The sequence below is a fragment of the Eutrema salsugineum genome, unplaced genomic scaffold (genome assembly GCF_000478725.1).
Source record: "Eutrema salsugineum unplaced genomic scaffold, Eutsalg1_0 scaffold_17, whole genome shotgun sequence".
NCBI lineage: Eukaryota > Viridiplantae > Streptophyta > Magnoliopsida > Brassicales > Brassicaceae > Eutrema > Eutrema salsugineum.
Genome location: NW_006256852.1, coordinates 1667568 through 1680998, shown reverse-complemented (window position 1 = coordinate 1680998; position 13431 = coordinate 1667568). Strand labels below are relative to the sequence as shown.

The 13431-nt window shown below is 37.1% G+C and overlaps 1 protein-coding gene across 1 annotated transcript; it reads right to left on the bottom strand.

Annotated features, from left to right (window-relative positions):
• Positions 1-9436: 9436 nt before the first annotated feature.
• On the bottom strand, positions 9437-9841 carry LOC18020536 (ethylene-responsive transcription factor ERF096). The gene has a single exon (XM_006403180.1). It carries the CDS (start codon positions 9839-9841, stop codon positions 9437-9439), a length of 405 nt encoding a protein of 134 aa, XP_006403243.1.
• Positions 9842-13431: the final 3590 nt, after the last annotated feature.

The window sequence follows — 13431 nt, the reverse complement described above, 5'->3', positions numbered from 1 at the left end:
TCGGACTTGAACAATCTTCTACAAAAATCTCATAAAAACGGCTAAAGGAAAAGGGTTTCTGTAAAGTATGAATGGCTCCCTCTAAAAACGACCTAAATGACATGTATTTATAGCCTCCAATACTCCATGGTCTCTAGGGTTCCGGAATTGAGGCTGGGAATGACTTTGGGCTTCAGATAAGTGGGCTTTAAGTCGGAGCTTGAATGCCGCGGTCGGGAGTGTTGTGACCGCGGCAATTGGCTTGTTGGCCGCGGTCGGGAGGCTTCTGACCGCGGCAAATAGCTTGTTGGCCGCGGTCGCGTGAGTTGCTGGCCGACTCCGCGTGGCTCCGGGGCTAATGGAATATCTTGAGATCCAACCGTTGGAATGTCTCCAAACCAAGTGCATTTGAAAGCTGGTTGATTCTTCTATAAGTTGTCCAATTTTGAGGGTGATCAGACGGTGAGAAGGTCTTCGTCTCTCCATGAGAGTTCTGACGGTCTGCATTTATCCAAAATAGTCTTTTTGTTCCATTTTGTGCCTCTTTATCCCAAATTACCTGAAAAGTCTTTTAAAATCCGGAAACATAGAAATCCTTTGAAAACCTTTGAAAATGGAGTAAAAACACCTGTAAAAGATATTAAAATGATCCATAAAAATGGCCAAAATCCGGTGTTATCAGGACACGTCTGCATATCCCTTCATAATTATTAATGGGTGAATGTCTCCACTTCAACAACGAAAGTTATTAATTTTGTCCACCACCAATGTAATCCTCTCTCCAAACTGTGCTGGAGTGACATACAGGGGTTCTCTAGGGCTTGCTCTTTCAATTTGTAATCGCATTTCTTCTGATTTCGCCCGTATAAAATCTAGGACATATGTTAAGCTTACATCGCATCCGGACATGATGACGACAAGCATTTGGTGGCAATATTTTGCCAACGAGAATCCCGCTTCCGATGACGCCTTAAGCATTGCCATCCCTGCCTCTATATCATGGTCATAGAAAAAAATTGAAAGACCTCTTTCAAATAGAGCTGTAGGATTACCTTCTGCCAAACATCAGTCCTTGAACATTCTCATCCATGCCATATCAAAAAACCAAGGTGTGGGCACGCTTAGCAAATCCACGGTCCGAAGGAAGATTGGATCCTTGGAGATCTGGTAAAAATTCTCACTTGCCACTAAAGCCCTACAGTGATCGCGAGTGCTAGAACTGACTACCTTCTTTAGTATTTCGTTTTTCATCTCTATGGGCAAATCAGAAAACCCGCTTTGCCTAGCCATAGTAGATGAATGAGATTCTGTTTCAGAAACTCTTTGGGTCTACGTTAAATAACAATCAGCTTTATCACGTTTGGGGGAAACGAGACATTGTTTGAAGATATTGACCGCATTAACTCAAACGAGACGTCGTTTGAAGATATTGACCGCATCAAGTATTTCCGAGTAATACAACCACAACATAAACCATAAATCATCCAAAGATAGTTGTACTAAGTATTTCCGAGTAATACAATCACAACATATCTCTCCATTTTCCAAACTAAACCACGTTATCACCCGAGACATCTCCTCCAGCATTTTCACCTCCTGCATTTTCACCTCCAACATTTTCACTTCCAGCATTTTCACCTCCAGCATTTTCACTTCTAGCATTTTCACCTCCAGCATTTTCACTTCCACCATTTTCACCTCCAGCATTTTCACTTCCACCATTTTCACCTCCAGCATTTTCACTTCCAGCGTTTTCACCTCCAATAAAATAGCTATAAATTTGTACGATTCCGACCGACGCTTATTACTCGTTTTCGTCCTCTTCGACTTCGGTCGACGCTCTCCAACGGATGGATGCCTTTTCTGCTGTTTTGTCCCCCTTTTTGGCTTGTAAACCGGGGCCAAAGCGCTCAATTTCTTAACATCATCGGGGACAACCCATTGTGACTTATGTGGAACAGGATAGATGGTTCTGTTATAAGCAAAAACCCACTGCTCGGTTAAATAATACATCGAACACAAGTCCTCCACGTTTATATCCAATTCTGTCTGGCCGCTTCATGTAAGCTTCTAATGCGGCTAAGGCATGGACAGATGGATACTTGTCTATATCAAAAAGCTTGCACGAGCAAGTTTTATTTTTCAAGCTCACCGTGTAATTAATCCCATCGAATCCAAGCACGTTGTATTCAATCTGAATGATGTTTAACTCGGTGACACCTAGCTTCTTAAAATCAGCACATCTACTGTGCACAAAGGCAACCAGTTTGCGTCCTGGTGGCGTTGAAGCAGCCTCGTTCTTATGCTTGTTAAACCATTCACACAACTTGTCAACAATCGCATCTATCATAGGTAATAATGGCAGCATCCTTGCATCTTTAAACACACTATTCAAGTACTAGTATCTAAATTGTACCTCTCTGCTGGAAAATAGCACTTGGCCCATTTCGATACTTCTACACACCTTTCTAGATAATTGGTCACAGCAGGATACTTTAATGCCATCCTAGAATAATGATCAAGAAACTCGGCCTCTGTATACTGTCTTGCGCACTCCATGAATGTATCTGCAACTATTTTTTTATCCCTTGAAACTTGCATTTTCACATTCTGTGAAAGATGCCAGGTGCAATACTCATGTTTAGCTTCCGTGTACACCTCAGCTACTGCGTTAATGAGGCATAAATTTCTGTCCGAAACAATAACCAACTCAGGACTATCGGATATAACCGTTTTTAACTGCCTGAAAAACCACTCCCAACTATCATTTTTTTCTGAATCAATACCTCCAAAAGCAATCGGATAATGGTGACGATTACCATCCTGACAAGCATCTAAGACTAGCTGACAATCCATTCCGGCTTTCAAAAAAGTTGCATCAACAACTACCACTTTTCTCATAGCTACAAACCCTTCAAGGCAAGCTCCCAAAGCGACAAATAAGTACTTGAATCTTCCTTAATCGTCCAGTAACACCTTTTGTTTTCTACCTGGATTCACCTTTTGTAGCATATACAAATACGAGTACAGATCTCTATAGCTGTCTGCAGGATAACCACGAACCAGAGATTTAGCTTGATGTACTCCTCTCCATGCGGTGGAGTATGACACACTCACAGAAGAGTTTTGTTTAACCAAAAGCATGACAGCGTGAGGAGTTGGTGTATCTAATCGACCTGGATACAACTCCTTAACAATAGATGCAACTAATCCTTACTTTCCTTTGTTTGTTGTTTGTACTCGCACTGGCCCGAGAACAAGTATGCATCTTCCGGTATACTGTTATAGAAAAATAGGGTGTATTCGCATCCTTCCAAGCTCGTAAATACCAATTACAACCTGTTTCACCGCATTTCACGACATATCGCCTCTTATCTGAATTCTTTATAGTCAGACCAAAACAATATTGATGTGAAGCTCTATACACTAAATCTATCAAATCTTGTTTACATGCAAATTGTTGCCCCACTCTCAGATTCATACCATCTTCCCATTCAAAATGTTGTGTTTCTACAACTTCAGGAAGGGGACCATAATCAAAATCAAACCCTATGTATTCCTCCTCCTCGTTATCAAACTTGGCTTTAGCATCATCATCTACTCCATCAGCATTTTCACGGGAAACATCATCACCATCTTTTCAATTGTCACGTGTAACATCATCACCATCTTCTCCATCACGTGTAACATCATCACCATTTTTTCCCTCATCACCGTCAACTTCCTCTATCAATGGGACATTCACGTGATGTTGTCCTGCTGAACAGTTGCGTGTGTAAATAGAAAGTACACCATTATTTGATCCACCATTACCTAAACGCAACCCCCCATAATTTATACCAACTGAACTTACCCTCTCAACTCTGGAAAATCCCTCTCCAACTTTAACACCTTTGATGACCTCTACATTAATAATACTTTTGCGTCCCTCTTTATCTAGTGAGGTCAGAAACGCAGCTAGGTCATCATCATTCGAAATATAAAATTGTTTCTGAGTTTGCACTAGTACCGGAATGTAACTCAGTATCAACTTACTCGAAGATTCAACAATCCCAACCTTCGTGCATATCTTTTTCACTAAATCAGAATAAGTAATCTCCTCCAAACTTGATGACTTAAACATTCTAGCATACATGGACGCTGGAGATGAAATCCATTTATCCTCCGAAGTTGAATAATATCCCCCGTAATCAAAAAATAGGTTCGTTATCATTATCACCTGAAAAAATAACACATATTCCATACTCAACCGCATAAAAAATGTTTCCATTTGTTTCCAGTTATACACAGGTAATACCAATTGTAACTCTTTCTCTCTCATTTAATTAGATCTAATTGTCAACTCGTGGAGAAACTCTAATCTAACTCGATTTACAACATCTAAAACTCCAATCCAATAAATACCCAGTCGATTAGCAATCAATTACCATTTCCATAGTATATCATTGCCTATTCAATAATCGAATTTAATCCCAATCGTGGTACTAAGGCAACGATTTTCCAATAACGAAATAAAAAAAGAATATCCAACGAAATGTCAATTACCTCGATTAAGCTTCGATGAGGGATGAGTGCAGCAAAATGTCAAGAAGGATTCGAGTTCTGAGAATTCGTTCTCTAGCGATCGCTGGGGTGAAGCGAGCGAGCTGGTCAAAAATGGTTTCTCTTTCAACCCGGTCCCCGACAAGAAGACAAAGCCTGTTCTGATTGGCTAAATTTTTGGCGCCTAAAAAATGTCGACACGCTCCTGATTGGTTAAAATTTGAGAAGCTCGCTTCTGATTGGCTACTCATGCTTATATCTCATTGGACGAATTTTTGTTTCGCCGCTCTTGATTGGTTTATCTCTGCTTATCTATGACTGGCCAATTTTTCAATTTTCTGTTATAATTTACTTCTTCCAAAATTACAAGGACAAATTTGAGATTTCCAAGCTCCATTAAAAGGTGAGAGAGCCGCAAGGGAGACGCTAGAATGAAGGATGAGACGAGAGAATAAATAATCTCTTAGAGGAGTGTCTCAGGTTATCTCTCTAAGATATTGGCCCCTAAAACTGAAAGTCTAAAAGTAAAAGAAACATTAAAAACTTAAGCCCAAAACTTCTCTTATTTTTTTAATACAAAAAAACTTATTTTTTTTCTTTTTTTTTGAAAGAATGTAAAATTTTATTCATCCAAAAAAAAACCTTTGTACAAAAAAAGCTGCTAAATGTTTAAAGAGTTTAATTTGATTCTAAGCAAGTATATTTGGAATAAAAATCAGCATCGCGAGTTTAGCTCCGAGTGCTAAACCATCGCTCCAAACCATCTGTCATACCCCTTTGATTTTGAATTGTGGATACTCTATTTCGAATTCCCTTGTCTATGAACCGAATGAGATGAGCTGGCGGTTTCAGACTGTCCCCATGCTTTCTGTTATTTTTCTCCTTCCAAACACTGAGGACTGTAATTTGAAAATAATATTGTAGCAGAAACAGAGAGGTAGGATCGGTCCAGTCCTCTGTTCTTATCAGCGTCATGATATCATTCCAGGTGGAGGTGTATTGCACTCCAAGAAGCCCGAGAACGAGTGCTTTCCAAATCTAAGATGAGTACCCGCAGGAGAAGAAGAGATGGTCTCTTGTTTTCTACTGGGTGCTGAAAAAATACGCAAGCGTGAGAGGCTGGTGGAGCAGTGTTCCATTGCATCATCCGGTCACCGGTGGACAGAAGATTATGGATCGAGAGCCAGGTCATAAACACATAATTTGGTTTCGGCCTGTCCCCATGCTTCCTGCTATTTCTCTCCTTCCAAACACTGTGGACTGTAATTTGAAAACAATATCGTAGCAGAAACAGAGAAGAACTTGGGTTTGTACTTGTCTCCCTTACATTTCCACAATACCACATCCTCCTCTGTTTTTTGATCTATCTGCAGAATGTCGATGATGTTTTCTAACTCGTTGAGGTTGGTTCTCCAACGACGCCGGCATCGGTGTCTTGTGACCACCCAATGCACCGATGCTTGTGCAGGTATACCCATGTCAATGAACCCCTGTATTCCAGTTTGGTCAACAAGTTGACCTAATTGAGACCACTGATCATACCACATCCCTTAGCTTTAGCAATTTCCTCCACATCAATGATCCCATACTCATTTCCTCTTCTAGAGACCAGAAACATTTGCTCATCTGTATGTTCATTCGCAGCCATTGTGCCCATAGTGAGGTCGTTGGATTGATAAGCCGCCAGATGAGTTTCAAGCAGCATGTTTTGTTCACCTCTTTTGCCATCCGTAAACCTAATCCACCTTCCTCCTTTGGCGTACAGAGCACCTGCCAAGCTATCTTTGCTTTATTCGACCTTAGATCCGGTCCAGACCACATAAACGCAGCACAGAGGCGATCGATCTCCTTAACGCACACTCCAGGGAGGCAGAAAGGTGATGACCAGAAATTGAAAGTACTTGCAATAACCGATTTGATTAATTGCAGTCGTCCAGCATAAGACAGAAACCGAGCCTTCCACAAACTGATACGCGGCCTTATCTTCTCCAACAAGGGAACATATTCAGTTGCTGTCATGCGCTTTGTTGTTAAAGGCAGCCCAAGGTACTTCACAGGAAGACTACCAATGGCAAACGGGAAGCGATTTTCGATCACTGCTCGAGTATCAGATGAAACTCCAGCCACATAAGCTGTGGATTTCTCGAGGCTTATCTTAAGACCCGAACATGATGCAAAATCTCTGAAAACCTCAATAACCCCTTCCATCGAACTCATCTTACCATCTGCAAAGACAATTAAGTCATCTGCGAATCATAGGTGGGTTAGCCTTAAGGTTCTGCATTTCGGGTGATACCCTATGCGCTGTTCATAAGCAGCTCTGTCTAGCATTTTTTAGAGAGTATTCATAATTATGACGAATAAGTAGGGGGAGAGTGCACAGCCCTGTCGTAACCCCCTGCCACTTTGAAACAGTCCTGAGAGCTCTCCATTGATTTGTACTGAAAACGATGCCGTCGAAATACAGAGCCTAATCCAATGGATAAACTGCGCTGGGAATCGTAATGCCTCAACGATGTTAAGGAGAAAAGTCCACTGTACCGAGTCGAAAGCTTTTGCTATGTCAATTTTCATCGCACACCGTAACGAGATAGAGCCTTTATGATAATCTTCCACCAATTCAGTTGCAAGGAGAAGATTCTCAATGAGAAGCCGGTTCCTCACAAACGCGGATTGGTTTAGGGAAATGAAGTCTGGGAGTGTGTCCTTTAGACGATTTGCAATGATTTTGGATATCACTTTATATATCACGTTGCAACACGAGATTGGCCTGAAGTCTTTCATTTCTTTAGCTGCTTCTTTTTTTGGAATGAGAGCTAAGATTGTAGCATTAACTCCTTTCGGCAAAAAACCCTTAAGGAAAAAAAACTGCACTGCCACGGTGAAATCTTTTCCCACTATAGGCCATGCTGCTTTGAAAAATTTGGATGTAAATCCGTCCGGGCCTGGTGCTTTGTTACTCGGCATGTGAAATAGAACTCTCTTCACTTCTTCGTCGGTTACCTCTTTGACAAGTGATTCTTGAATCTCATCAGAGCACTGATGCTGTAACAGGCCCTGCAGTCGGTCAACTGAGATACCCTCACATTCCGTAGACGTGTGTTGTAAGAAATCCGTGAAAAATCTAACTGCTTCGTCTTTGATCCCTGTGCTTGTCTTCACGATATCTCCATTAGCACAGTGCATTTCATTTATCGTGTTTTTCATTACCCTCTCTATCGCCGCGATGTGGAACTGTTTGCTATTGTTGTCCCCACCGAAAGCCAACGTAGCTTTGATTTTTGACGCATGTAACTCTACTCCAGACCTGCTACGAATTGCCATCTGCTGAAAGCTTCAGCCTCATCATTCATTGCCTGACAGGAGGGGTGTAACAGAGTTTCGTTTTGTTTCTCACAAAGAACCGTATGCGTCTCCTTCGTTCTCTTTACCAAGTTTCCAAATCTCTCCTTACATAGGTTGCGTAGGAGAGGTTTCAGGACTTCTAGTTTCTTTGAGAATCGGAAAATGGCAGAAGTTGAGTGGAATAACTTCTTTATTTTCCTCTTTGTTCAAAATTTCAATTTCGCTAGGCACTTGTCAAACGGTTGAAATAGGTTTAGCACCAAACAAAAAAGTTGGAAATAATATTTTTTGAATTTTTTAATATTTTTTAATATGTTTATCCATTATACTTTATAGTTTTGATACAATACTGTGTTTAAAATTGCATAAAGTACATGAAAAAGTTATTAGGCCAATATATTATTATTCTCAGTAAAATTATGAACATAAGTTGAAATTAATCAAGGTGAATGTTAATTGGACATCATTATTTCTTGACTTGATTAGGTTTAAATCATGGTGGAAATGTCATGCAGAACTAGATGGTTAAGCGGCTGCCTTTTAGAAAAAAGATTTTATGCATGGCCGACTCTAGTTGTAGATCGATCTCAATGTTCTATTGAAACATAAAAATGATCAAGGTTGAGTGGTAACATTTACCATAGCGCACAGTAAGTAGGCCTGGGTAAAATACTCGGAATCGAAAAACCAAACTGGAAATAGACTGAATTAGAATGTACTTAACCTATCGAATAGTTCTAAATATTGGTTCCTCTTATAAATATTTTGGGTATCCAAACCAAATTGACACCGAACCGAAACCTGAATATACAAAATATAGAAATATAATTATAGATATAATACTATCTATATTTAGTTTTGAAATAACCAAAATATCCAAAATATACAATTATAAACCAATTATACTAATTATGTTTAGATCAAAATAGCCATACTACTCGAAATATTTGAAAGTCTTTATTTATATTTGTTAAAAAAATATTTAAATTGAACAATGGGATACCATACCTGGCTTAAAATAGGAAATATTCGAATAGATTCTAAACCTCTATTTTTTAGGTATCTAAAACCTGAAAAATCGACTCGAATCCGAAGGGATATCCGAATTTACAAGCCTACCGGTAAGATATAAATCACTTTTAATACAGCATTAAAAGTTAATGGTACTGGAAATAATATTACCTAACCATTATCCATTACTGTAAATTTTGTATCTTCTAGTTATTCCAATTTCGTTTTAGTGATGTTATGCTTTGGATTCGATTGGTGACACACAAAGCGATAAGTGTATGTTAGCGGAACAGAAAAAACATATCAGCGGATATCATATAGTTTACATTCAAAACAATTATCAAAGGCTGCTAGCTCTCCTATGATCTCATTATTTTCAAATAAATATATAATCCTCCAAAAGTAATAGATAGATCATCATTCGCTCCATTTTAGTCCAAAACATTGATTCTTGCTCTAAACATGATCATACGATCATTGCATGTAATTTCTTTGCATATACTAATTACATAAATGTTGTCGTCGCTTTTGTGAGAAATGATAACTTATAATATTTCACTTACTTCTTCTTACCCTTGTTACTATTGTTCTTGCTATGATTCTCTCCTTCCTCAAGGAGTTCCTCCAAAACACTATCATCCAAATACTCAAACTCGAAAACTTGCCTAGAAGAAGAAGCAGAGGAGGAGGAAGATCCAGCCACCATAGCCGCGGAAGAGCCAGCACTTCCCATGTTATACTCTTGAGGGAAATTCAGAATCGCTGCTTGGCCTCTCATGGAGTAGGCGGCTTGATCATAGGCTCTAGCTGCTTCCTCTGCGGTATCAAACGTTCCAAGCCACACACGTTCACCATGTTTCCTCGAATCTCGTATTTCCGCCGCGTATTTTCCCCAAGGCCGTCTTCGAACTCCCCGGTACTTTACTTGCTCACCTCCGCCGCCACCTCTACCTCCTTGGTCCATAATTTTTTTATGTATGTGTGTGTATAGTGTTTGTAATATTGAACAATGAACAAGGATTGTTCTTGCGTGTGTTCGTATACGTGTTTGTGCGTTTTTCTGTTGCATGTGTTTGACGGGATTTAATTTGCGAAATACATAGGCGGGGAAACAAATGTGGGTCCTAACAAAAACCTAATAGTCGGCCCTCGACATGTATAATGTAAGAATATTATAAGTCCATTGAGTTTTCTTCGCAATTGAATTTTCATCTTTTAAATATAAAGGATTTCTAGACTTCTGGATACATATAGTCATGTCAACCGGTAACCACATTAATGAAGTTTATTTCGTAAGTTGTTATATAACCGTTCTCAATCTATAATTGTATTTATCAAAAAAAGAAAAACAATCTATAATTGCAAACATGCACCGATGTACATGCAAAATATTATTAACGTATATTTGTTGTCTTGAAATATATTTATTCAAATTGGTAGACCGTAATTTTATGGATATCATAAAAATTTCTAATTTTATTTTATTTTCTTGAAGGCGCAGTTGCAATAGACAAACATGAATTTTAGTAGAGAAATTAGAGCACAAATTTTCTAAAAATTGTTTTAATACCGTTGGCTTCAAGTGAAAATGTGCATTTAATTCCTCAAGTATTTAGAATTGTCATATTAATTCTCCAACTATCGTGGTTGTAGTCTTGTAGATTAAATGTACTAATTACAAATACTTGAAGAATTAAATGAAGATAGGTTAAAAAAAAATTTAAGTGAAGATGTTTTCCTGAGTTACGTTCACTCTAGCTATTCACTAGATTTAAAGAGCATTGTTGATTGCTGTGTCAATATATAATGTTATTGATTATTAATTTTGTATTATATGGATTTTGTTTTGGTAACGACACAAAATGAAGTTCTCACCAGAAAATTTGTTCAAGTGAATAAAGAGAAACTTGCTGTTCAAAAAATAAATAAAGAGAAAACTGTTGGCCGTCGTGGGCTCACTTGCAAGGCAACGTTGGAGAGTATCTTTGACTTCGGTTGTGCGCACGTGTGTTGACTATTTTCAAGTTTTTCCCAATTGACCAAAAGATTTGCTTTTTTTTCTTCTTTTAAATAGGTTTATTAAATCCAACGTTCTTGTTGATCCGGACTGGTTGTAAAACAAACATTAGCGTGTGATATGTATATTAGTATATATTATATATAGACATATAGCTCCTATTAAGATGTCTGTTTATTTCTTTCGCAAAAAAAAAAGATGTATGTTTATTTCCTTTTGATTGATCGAAGAATGAAAGCAAAAAATCTTCGAGCACCTTTCCTTTGAATGTTATACACTAGTATCATTTTTTGAGTTATATAACCTTAAAATATCATGATGATAACGATCATTTCTTTATTCAATCGGAAAATACCATGCCAAAACTAAGACCAATCTCCAAAACTTGACATTTATCAGTTAATTAAGACGTTACTTCTAATCTAACGGAAATAAATAGTAGAAATTACAATTATTACGATTTCGATCATTAAGTCGTAAAATCCATACTCGACTTCGACATTGATTGGTTCAAAAATGTTTACGTTGACATATAATGAAGAAATCATATGCTAAAAGTAAATTTGTAGATTACTTCTGATGATCGAGACCAATACAATGGACATATATGCTAAATAAATTAAAAAAAACATCATTTCGATCAGCGTAACGACAATAGTACAAGCTTAAGCGTTCTATCAGATTAATTAAATTTTTTTTTCTAAAATTAAATTTCAATACGAACCATTTGATCTTTGTAGGGATTTCTATTATGTGCCTATTCATTTTTCTATTTAAGCAGTTACCACTATGCCATATAACAAAAAAAAACACACATAGTTCATAAAATGTAATTGCGCAAGGCAATTTTTTTTTGTTAAAAAGAATAAGATAATTTAGATTAACTGATGATATATCAAAATTGATTTCGATTATAACACATGAGTGTGGGCCAGGCTTACAAAAGTTATGGTGAGATTGAAAACATATTAACACTGTCAGACGGCAACGAGTCAGTTAAATTATATTGTACATAACTTTAAGTAAATACTAGTACTTTTACTTACAAGTTACAAATTATATGTGCCCTTGATATATCATTTTCATATGTAACTATATAACGAAGTGACAGAATGCCGTTTCTTAAGCATCACAGGGGAGATGAATCTACAAGACCACAAGAAATAAAAGGAAAAAAAAAACAGAAAAGGAAATTAACATTCACCCCTAAACATTATTTGCGAAGTGAATTTTGGAGTTTTGCTTCGACCTATGTCCGCTCCACAAACATTTTGAGCAAAAAATTTGTGACGTGGTTTAAAAAAGATAACATGATCGACTTTAAAAAAAAATGATATGACTCAGTTAAAAATTCTCATTAATTTAAAAAAAAAATCAATTATGATATATATTTCAACTTGATATTTTTGTAAAAATCACAGTTTTAGAAAGTTATTTTCGTAATGATAATTTTTTTTCGAAATAAATTTTTATCTAAAACCTACAAAATCAAACGATGGTATCTATATTTTTAACATCAACTTGTTCGAAAAAAAATTGTTTCTAAATTAATAATGAAAGGAAAAAAATAGTAACAGATTCTGTGGATGAGATTGAACAAGAATCAGAATCTCTTTTGGTGACTGTGTAACTTTTGGGGTCACCAACATAGACAGTGCAACTCTTTTGCAGTCTTCATTCATGAACCAAATTTATTAATAATAATCTAGCAAATGTACATAGCCGACGTCGTCACGACGGTCCCGCTTACTTCGAATCGTGAGTTTTAAAATTATATATATTCATTAATTATTTTATCAGACAGGTATTCAAAATTTATCGATTTGTTTTTATACTAAAATGAAATCATAAATATTATGAGAACGTTCTTTTTTTCGAATGTCCACCTAAGCAAAACCAAAAAGTTTTGTATTACTGTCTAATCAAAATGTTCATCTAAATAGATTAAAAAAAATAAATTTAATGGATAAAAAAGTTACATATCGATATTCAATTTCACATTCCATGAACAATTGATTCACAGATTCAACTTAATTTGTTCACAAAGCAATTTAATCATCTTGAGTTCAGCTCTTTAAATAATATACATACGTCTTATATGAGGAGGGAAAATGGTTTCTCAACCATCCACTAAGAATTGAAGTACTTTCTCTCACATCTCTCTCTTTCTCTCTCAGATATAACTGTAACCGCAAGAGTCTTAGTTCAAGAACAACAACACAACTTAACACAAAGTTTTTCCTTTAACTGAACTTTATTGCTAGTAAATATGTTAATACACCTTACAAGTTTATAACACGATTTAAAACAGACTCAAGACACACCTTGATCTGTTGCTCTAGCTATCTCTGTTCTTCAATCTGTACTTGATCTCAGAACTCCCCTAGAAAAACTCTTAACCCTTGATGCAGACCTTAATACTCGAATCTCTCATCCTTATGCTAAGTGCTCTCTAGTAGTTATGTTAAGCTTATACAATGCTTTAACACGTCTATTTATATCTAGTAAACTAAGCGGCTATACACGCCGAAAACCCT

What these genes read in the sequence shown, in the direction of transcription:
- LOC18020536 (XM_006403180.1), bottom strand. Translation starts at nt 9,841, where the DNA reads ATGGACCAAGGAGGTAGAGGTGGCGGCGGAGGTGAGCAAGTAAAGTAC.